This window comes from Cyrtonyx montezumae, unplaced genomic scaffold (assembly GCF_038088225.1).
Source record: "Cyrtonyx montezumae isolate F1298 unplaced genomic scaffold, pur_monq_1.0 scaffold_3, whole genome shotgun sequence".
NCBI lineage: Eukaryota > Metazoa > Chordata > Aves > Galliformes > Odontophoridae > Cyrtonyx > Cyrtonyx montezumae.
Window position 1 is genome coordinate 47570530 of NW_027072034.1, and position 10051 is coordinate 47580580.

The 10051-nt window shown below is 43.6% G+C and overlaps 1 protein-coding gene across 1 annotated transcript in view; it reads left to right on the plus strand.

Moving 5' to 3' along the window:
* The window catches only part of PTCHD1 (patched domain containing 1), a 28709-nt gene extending 25444 nt beyond the window's left edge, over positions 1-3265 (plus strand). Inside the window, exon 3 of the mRNA XM_065741448.1 lies at positions 888-3265. Within this exon, the coding sequence (XP_065597520.1) occupies positions 888-2542 (1655 nt within the window). The 3' untranslated portion in view covers positions 2543-3265. The remainder of the gene's footprint in view (positions 1-887) is intronic.
* The last annotated feature ends 6786 nt before the right edge of the window (positions 3266-10051 follow it).

The following is a 10051-nucleotide window of genomic DNA, read 5'->3' on the forward strand; positions in this document are numbered from 1 at the left end:
ACTGCATCTTTGTTATCAGTCATAAAATAGGAACCAGAAGAGGAGGATGGCCAACCAGAGATTAAAATAAAACCATCCACTTTTCTCAGTTTATCTGCACTTTGGAGTTACCCACAGGATTTAAGTTCTGCTAGTTGCTATTTCTTTTCATGAATGCTATGTCCATTTTAAGAGTTAATTAAATTAATTACAAAATAGAAGAACTGCCTAGGGAAAAAGAGCTTCATTTGGTTTCACAGAGTCTTAGACATGCTAAAGTAAGAAAACTAATGCCCTAAGCAGTTTCACATCAGTTCTACATTTCTTCGTCTCTGAAAGTTATTTGTGCTTTTCTTTCTTTGTTCCACTTCTAGGATTTCTTTTTCCTGATGGAAAGTCTGTATAGGAAGCAGAGAAGTCAATGACTGATTTACTTGACAGTATTCAGCTTATATGAAGGTTTCATTTTTTGCAGCCTTTCTACAAAGCAGCCAACTAATGCTCTGCTTCCAGCACTGGCATTTCAAGGTTATGTTTCTTTGTTTCCACCACAGGTCAGATTCCATCACCAAGAAAAACTAATTTCAAAGCATCTTCCATCACAGGCACTTCAAAATATTGAAATGGAACAGCCAGCCAGAGAAAATACTTTTTTTCTTTAACCCATCAACCCTGCATCAGCGAAGCAGAACTCTCCTCCAGCTCTGGCAGTAAGGTTTGCTAGTCAGGTAGCAAACATGCTTCAGTGGCTTAGAGCTCCGTAATATTTTCTCTCTTCTACAGGATGCTTACTTCAAGAATTGTTAACATCCAGATGCATCTCCTTTGAGCCTTTTAGCATGTCCACATTGCCTTTTTCCACATGTTTATTTGAGTACTTTAAATACTTGCTTTGTTCTCTATTGTAGGTCATGGGTTATATGGGACTTTTGAAATGTTGTCCTCCTGGAGAAAAACTAGAGAAGACCAACATGTTAAAGAGAGGACTGCAGCCGTATTTGCAGACTCCATGCTCTCGTTTTCCCTCACCACTGCCATGTACCTGGTCACTTTCGGAATAGGTGCCAGCCCCTTCACTAACATTGAAGCAGCCAGGATTTTCTGCTGCAATTCCTGTATTGCAATTTTCTTCAACTACCTCTATGTACTCTCCTTTTATGGTTCCAGCCTGGTGTTTACTGGCTACATAGAAAACAACTACCAGCATAGTATCTTCTGTAGAAAGGTACCAAAGCCAGAGGTATTGCAAGAGAAGCCTGCATGGTATAGGTTTCTTCTGACAGCCAGATTCAGCGAGGACACAACGGATTCAGAGGAAACAAACACTTACGAGAGTCATCTTTTGGTGTGGTTCCTTAAACGCTATTATTGTGACTGGATAACAAACACTTATGTCAAGCCTTTTGTAGTTCTCTTTTACCTTGTTTATATTTCCTTTGCCTTAATGGGCTACCTGCAGGTCAGTGAAGGGTCAGACCTGAGCAACATCGTAGCGACGGCCACACGGACCATTGAGTACACGACTGCCCAGCAGAAGTATTTCAGTAACTATAGCCCGGTGATTGGGTTCTATATCTACGAGTCGATAGAGTACTGGAACACCAGTGTTCAGGAAGACGTGCTAGAGTATACCAAGGGCTTTGTGAGGATATCTTGGTTTGAGAGCTACTTAAATTACCTTAGGAAGCTCAACATATCTACCGGATTGCCCAAGAAAAATTTCACTGATATGTTGAGGAACTCCTTCTTGAAGGCCCCTCAATTTGCCCATTTTTCAGAGGATATCATCTTTTCCAAGAAATCCAACAATGAAGTTGATGTCGTGGCCTCCAGGATGTTCCTGGTGGCCAAGACGATGGAAACCAAGAGGGAAGAACTTTACGACCTCCTGGAAACCCTGAGGAAGCTCTCTCTCACCTCCAAGGTGAAATTCATCGTTTTCAATCCATCATTTGTGTACATGGATCGTTATGCCTCTTCAGTGGGAGCCCCCTTACAAAACTCCTGCATTAGTGCTTTATTTCTGCTCTTCTTCTCTGCATTCCTGGTGGCAGATTCTCTGATCAATGTATGGCTCACTCTAACTGTTGCCTCGGTGGAGTTTGGAGTTATAGGTTTTATGACCTTGTGGAAAGTGGAACTAGATTGTATTTCTGTGTTGTGCTTGATTTACGGAATTAATTATACAATTGACAACTGTGCTCCACTGTTATCAACCTTTGTCCTGGGCAAAGAGTTCACAAGAACTAAATGGGTGAAAAATGCCCTGGAAGTGCATGGGGTAGCTATTTTGCAGAGCTACCTCTGCTATATTGTTGGTCTGATTCCTCTTGCAGCTGTGCCTTCAAATCTGACCCGTACACTGTTCAGGTGCTTGTTTTTAATAGCATTAGTCACCTTCTTTCACTGCTTTGCCATTTTACCTGTGATATTGACTTTTCTGCCACCGTCCAAGAAGAAGAGGAAAGAGAAGAAGAATCCTGAAAACCGTGAGGAAATAGAATGTGTTGAAATGGTGGATATGGATAGCACTCGAGTGGTTGACCAAATTACAACAGTCTAACTTGTTTGTTTGTTGATTTTTTACAGTAGGTCTTACTGAGAGAAAAATAAACCAGTACTGACTCAGTACCTGGGGGAGAGGAAGGGGTTTGGAGGTTTCTCCTCCCCCCTCTAAGCTAAATCCAGGAATATTCAAAACAATGGGATAAATTAAAAAAGAAAATAAAAGAGCCAGGGGACTGTACCTTGATCAGCTCCTGTAACAGGTTTTACGAGAGAATTTGCACACCTGTGCAAAAGAGGGGGTGAATTTCAGACACGTAAAGTAAAATCTAATGAGAGAGGTTGGGTTCCCAAGCAGCCTTCTGCATTGCCTGTACTGCAGATACTGCAATTATTGTTGCTAAACCCCTTCAGATTGAAAGGTCAGCTGTCAAGGATGAAGTAGCACTAAGTATTCGCTGGATGTAAAGGCTTTACAAACTTTCTGCACAGCAATAACTCAAGTCAGTGAGTCCGCTCTTATAGGTCTTAGCCATCATGTTTAATTTTTCTTTTCTCCCCTAATCTAAACATTTATGCAAGACTGTATAACAGATAGCAAACTGTACTGGAAAAGAAGGCAGTACACAGCAACCAAACACTTTCCAAACACTTATGATATAAATCACTTTTTTTTTTCCTAAAAATATCCTTATTTTAAAATGTAAATCATCCTGCGTAACATTTTTAATCATGTTTTTATAGCTATTTCCTTTTCTTAAAAAAAAAAAAACACAGAAAATCCCAGTGATGCTGTCACTCTAGAAACCATTTAATTCTATTTTATAAATGTCTCGCTACTAGTTAAACACATAACCTGCTTTACAAACTGTAACCTTGTTAGCTCTCTACTAACACATGCGAGCGGATCTAGCAGCAGACAGAAGATGGTGTACTGGATATTTCAGCACCCAAATCCATGATGCAAACCTCACGTAACTAAAACATTGCCGAGAAAGTGAATGTTAGGGCTCTTTCGGTGAGAGCCTATTTCAGGCCATTCACTAGTAATGCACACTAAGAGGATTAGTGGGTAGTTTTATGTAATGTGTAATTTAATCCCTCCATCTTCCTGGAGTACCAGTAAAGCAATAGACCTGACAGCTATGGGCTCTTCCAAGAGACAGCAGATCCTGAGAGTTCTACATAGCGAACTGAAGTTTAATAGTAGCAGGTTGAACATCCCCAAAGAGCCCATATCAGACAGGCCTATTGGAAGCATCGCATCTGAGAGAAAAAGAAAAAAAGAAAGGAAAAAAATTACCTCAAAAAGATTACATTATTGAGTCTTTTTGGAGCTGTGAGTTCTAAACAATGCCATTCGCATCTCTAATGTGAAGTATCACAGATAACAAAGCATTTCTTCCCACCCTGCACCCCTCCACTCCTCAGAACCTCACGATCTGCAGGAGTTTGTTATGGGGTTGGGATACACGAGCCAGTTCACTGGGTTTTGCTGGGAGTACTCCAGCTATAAATGGCCAGCAAAAAATCCATCTGCAGGAAGCTGGCATGTGTGTCGGGCGATCTCATGAATGTACAGACCTAAGAGTGCTGGACAAGTTTTCAGCAGCTTGGCATGGTGCCTGCCAGTGCCTGGAGGTCATTCGGTCCTGCAGGAGCCCTGGGGCTCAGCTGCGGAGCACCAGCATTGCACAGACTTAGCACGGATTAGGCTGCAGTCTGGGGGTGCTGCTTTGCGTGAAGCACCTCTATAGCATCGAGTCCCAGCCACTCCCAGCTTCCCTGTGCAAAATGCACTAAGGCCACCTTGTGTATGTTAAATTTCAAGCAAACAGATACTTCTAGAGCTTCCTCCCTAGCAGATGAGCAGATAAATGAGCCCTTCCTGAAGCAAGCTGTTGCATTCTGAGTAGCAAAACAAGTTGGCAGTGCAGCTGGCAGGGTTTGCCTTCCCCTGCATAACTCCTCGCTGACCAGAAGGGAAGGAAGCAGTGTCCAGGAATGCACAGGCTCTTTGCTTGAACGAGCAGCATTTGCTGCAGTAGCAGCTGGGAAGCAGTAACAACTTCAGCCTTGGCAGAAGTCAGACAGGCAGACAACTCAGAGACAGCCAAATGAATGTGAGGTGAGGGGAAAAGTTTTTTTCCCTTCCTTAGACTCAGGTGTGGGGCTATGTTTTCCAGCCAGAAATCATTCCTCCCATGTACTTCCACTATAGATTTTCTGTGGGAATCATTATGTCATTTCAATTACAATTTCCCTATGTTCTGACTGTTCAACAGGCAACTGCAGTGGCTTTTAAAATTCAGATGGCATTAACTCAGTTGAGAGCTACAGAGGAATTGCAAACTGTTTCTGACAGCAGCAATCTACTGGCTTGTGGGACTCCTGGAAATGGGAGATGTGTGAAAGAGTTGGCTTGTACACAGTAGAGAGGAATACATGGCAAACACCAATTTGACACCTCTGCTACCCCTGATGCTATCACTTGCAAGCACAGGATGCAAGGATGGTTTCCATAAACCTCTCACATCTAATTGAAATGCATAGATAGGAAAGTATTTAAAGAGATGTCCAATGACAAGCTTGTACTTTCACAGATCTCATTATATCTCAGCATGGGAGGCCTTCAGAGATCTTCAAGGAAAGTGATAAAAACCCGTGATAAAATTGCCTTTCTGTCTTCAGATCTGTTGGGAAAAGTGTATGGAGGCAGTGCGATGGCAAAGTGCCTCAGTACATGCTAGGGCATCCACAGGGTGAGAGTCAGAAGACCACATCTTTTCCCTGAGGCAGAGTCAATGATACTGAAGTTGTTTCTGAGGGATATTTGCCCAACCCATTCTAAAAATCTGTTTAAAGGAAGATTCCTCCCCCACCAGGTCTTCTCAGCACCACGTTACCCACCAGTTATTCATGCTGGCTGCCCACAACTGGGGTGGGGAAGAGGAGCCATGCTCTTCTCTGCCCAGGGAAGTCCTTCTCAGGTGAGAGGCAGTTTCTGAAGCCTCACTGCTCCCTAGAAACACAAAACAGAGACAAAAACAACTTACATACCTGTCTCAACATGTTTCACCTCAAGTTGACCTTCCATTCCCCACTTGCAGGCTTGGTGATCTGAAGTCATGAAAGTGCTTAGGGTGTTCCTGGCCAAAGTCTATGAGATTCCTGCCTGAACCCTGATGTTTCTGAAAGACAGCAAATGTTCCTTCTCTACAGGCAGCCCAAATACCTCAACATGAACACAAAACAGCACGTTCTCAAGGTGTCAGTCTATGCTTAACCCACTTTGGCTTTTCTTCCCATAGGCTTTTTCCTATGGAGCAATTATCTCCACCAAATTCAATTGGTATGTGTCACATCCATTGACATCGGTGCAGGTATTATGCTCTGTTCTCAGTCCAAAGCACTCCAAATGGCAAACTGTGCATCAGCTTTTACCCTCACTGGTGAGCCTCCATTTGGAGAACAACCTAGGCTTAAACAGTTTATGTTACCCTCTTAAGAGGCTTTCTAGCCCAGGTTTCACTGTGGTTTTGTTTACAGTAGAGATGACCCAATTTTTGTATACATTCAGTGAGTAACAGTATTTATTATGTACTGCCAGGCACTGAGTAAAATTTAACAGCAGAAATTTTAACTATGGCTAAAGAGAATATATAGGACTGTGGCTCGATGAGAGCATTTATCTTCTACAAACATTAAAATTTCCATACAATAAGGTATGGTGTACAGTATATTTTTACTACAGGGTAAACGTGGGGGAAAAGAACCAACTTAAGTGCAGATGACCACTGAGACCAGTCCAGTTTTCTTGTAACACATTTTCTCATGTTGGCTTTGCACAAGCTCATTTTCAATTTACAAGTACCCTAAGTGGAAGAAAAAATGAAGAGAGAAAAGTTGGTATAACTGGAATAATTTCACCATAAAAATTAAGTGATGAAGCCGGGATTTTTCTGCCCAAAGCTTTAAGTGAAATTGTTCCACTTAGATTAAAATTGGAGCTGTGAAGGCTGAGAAAAACCTGCCTAGCAAAGAAAAAGAACTTCCTTTCCAAAGACAAGCAAACGCATTTAGCTTGGACAACTGCATGAACCCAGAGGGAAAACAACACCAGAGTGGCTTGAGGTTGCATTGAGCCATGTGAGGATTCGCATCTGCTCTCAGAAGCTTTCTGAGCCAGCACTGCGTTCAGGTAACATGTGTACTGTAAATTGAAAGGTGTACTTTTAAAGGCTTTTCTCTGGGCTAGCTGTTCTCCAGCAAGCCACCAAATCCCACCGCAGCCAACACCTCGTTTATTTTTATTAACCGAGGAAACAAAACAGAGTGGCAGCCCAACTAAGAGAATTCAGGAGAGGGAGAAAGAAATCATGACTTCTCTTTTAAACAGGGAGAAAGTCAGAAAGAGCTCTTTAGCGTGTGATTTTTGCAGGGGGGAAACTTTGAAGAGCAAATGGGTGTTTTTTTTCATGCTGCTTAGCTTTGGAAATGGGGTATTCTTGGAGATCTGGGTAAAGGGAGCAGGATGGAGGAGCTGGCTTTAGGTTTGCTGTGCACCTGGAGCTGCTGCAATTACCCAGGCGGGGACAGGAGCTGTAGACAGGATGGGAGCACAGGAAGGTAAGAGGGCACACATGGCCAGAGCCAGAACATGAGCACTGAATGCATGCTCATGGGGTACATGCAGCCCAGAGCATAGAGCAAGCTCCTGGAGTGCCTGACACCACTGCAGCAGCACCTCTCTGTATCTAGAAGACCCTGAACAGAAAGGGTTACCCAGACCCTTTTCCTCCCCTATGTAAACAGATATTAAAACCCCAACCCATACAAACCAAGTTGTACAATGTGGGCCATGTACACTGGGGTGAAGTATTTCTTCCTGAATCTCCAATGAGAAGAGGACACATGAGCAGCATCTTCCTCTCACAGAGGGGCACCCCACCATTACCACAGAGCGCCCCAGGGCAGGCACACTCCTTCTCTGCCCATCCCCAGTCTTGTTAGAGAACAGGGAGATTTAGTTCCAAATTTTGGCAGGGATGGGCATCTGTTAATCCCATCCTCTGCCAGGAAAGTAAAAGAGAAAATATGGAGGAAAAAAAAAAAGGCAAAGGCTTGGACCCAGGAGGGGTTCTGGAGATGTGTTCCTGCCCAGCATGCACAAGTTGGGGCAGAGGGATGTGGTTTCTGCAGAGGTGGTCCCTATGTGGCTCCCTGCCTGGGGGATAGCAGCTCTTGGGCATCCCTGCTTGGGGGATAGCATCTTCTGGGGCAGTCACTGGTATTCTGTAGGTCATCACCATTTCAGTTCCAGGGGGAAAGAAAGAAAAAGAAGGAAAGTCAGTATAAATAATTCTAGGTTATTTAAGATCCAATAAGTCTTAATCTGTGTGTCACATAAATGGCTTGCAAGATGTCAGGGGTTTTCATTTGGGCTTTTTTAACCTGTTTTTACTATTTTTGTATTAACTTAGGGAAAAGAAAATTGTATAATGATTCTCAGTGTACAGCATAAGCCTAAAATAAAATGGCTGTCTCTCTCTTTGCTTCCTGTGCTCCCCGAGTGCTGCAGAAGCCCATGCCATTGCTCAGCCAGCACAGCAATTTGCCTGTCCTCCAAACAGCCAGGCAGTGTCCGCTCCATCTGCCACCAGAGAGGGACACTGGAGCAGTTTGGAGCACCTGCTCTCCGCTCATACAAGAACTAGTTGGTGGTGGTGGACCTTCCCAACACCTCAGCATCCACAAAGCTAGGAAACCCCATCACTATTGCAGCAAACCTCTCTCGCTGCAGTCGCTGCCCCAGGATCTTCCCATCTATGCAGTCCATCAGCCTTCCCTATTGTACCTTTCTCCAATGTTTCCTCCAGCAGACCCACTCAGGCTAGCTGCTGTGCCAGAGCAGCACAGCACTGTGCCAAGTGACAAGGCTGACAAGCACCACTGCTCTGTTGCAGCTGGTTGAAATAATGAGACAGAATCAGCTCCCTCTCAAGGGTGAGGGAGCCAGACCCAGGCCTGAATCACTGCAGACAGCAGCAGGACTGGGAGCAGGCTGTAGGCAGTGGTAGTACTTGTCAAGGCTTTCAGTCACTTAGGTTTGATGAGGAGTTGAGTGCTCCTCAGAGTCTTCTATCACCCTCTCTTGACCTAGTCATAGTATGTCTTGGGCTGGAGGGGACCTCAAGGATCATCAGGTTACAACCCCCCTGCCACAGGCAGGGCTGCCAGACACCAGAGCAAGTTACAAGATCAGGCTGCCCAAGGCCTCATCCAACCTGGCCTTAAACACCTTCAGGGACGGGGCATCCACAACCTCTCTGGACAGCCTGTTACTGCCCCTCAACACTCTCTCAGTAAAAAACTTCCCCTTGATATCTAGTTTAGACCTCCCCTCTTTTACTTTAAAACCATTCCGCTTAGTCCTATCACTATCTACCCATGTAAAAGTTGATTTCCCTCATGTTAATAAACTCCCTTTAAATACTGGAAGGCTGCAATGAGGCCCCCCCACAGCCTTCTCTTTTCCAGGCTGAACAAGCCCAGTTCCTTCAGCCTGTCTTCATAGGACCAATGCTGCAGCCCTAACTCCCCGTCACCTGTTCATTCTCATATCACCAGAACACTGTAATCCCAAACTGCCACATTACATTATTTGTCCAACAACTTTGCACACACATACTGTGCAAGATTAGGGACTCAAACAGTGCAGTGAGCTCACATTTACACTGATCCCTTTAAATGCCATTTAAATGTGCATAGGTTAATCAAAATATAGAATTTGCTGAGGGGAACTGGTTTTGATATGTTGATTTTTTTTTACCAGCACAGAGCAGCTAAAATACATGCCCAGCCTTGAGTTAGAAAGAGCAGAAGAATATCATCATCAGGGAAAAAAAAGTCCATTTAAAAGTTTATAGCTACAGGAAATGTAAAAATCTGGTTAGAGACCCTAACAACTAGAGAAGCAGAGTGTGTAGAATGTTCTATCTGATTCTCTTCTGCCACGTTCAGTTCCCCTGTCCTGGAAATAGACATGCTTCTGAGCAAGACTGACACTTGAGTTCCTCGAATTTACCACATTGAGCAGGTGAAGTTTGCTGGAAACAAAATTTTGAATGTATATAAACAAAGTGATGCCAGAAAACACAATGTGCAAAAAAAATATGCCTTCACATACATTTCATAATTAGCAATCTGTTCACTGATTCTGCAAGTAAAAATGATTTTGTCTTTGTTAGCCATAATCAGGAAATGATATGTCCCACTAATACATTATATAGTGCAGACACCCCCATACCAATTATGTATTCTATATACACACAAATCAAGATGGCTCTGTGAGAAAAAAAGGAGGAAAAAACAACCCAAAAACATAGTCAAAAGCTGGTAGGAAGAATGGTCTAACTGTCATGGAATTAGGGATGTATCAGCATGGGTGGGGCAAGAAAGAAGTTATGGAGGAGCATAGGAACAAAGACAGGAGCTGCAGAAATGCAGAAGTGTTGAGAGAAGGAAATCTTTGGGCATTTCTGTGCCAGGTGGATGGGAGAGAAAT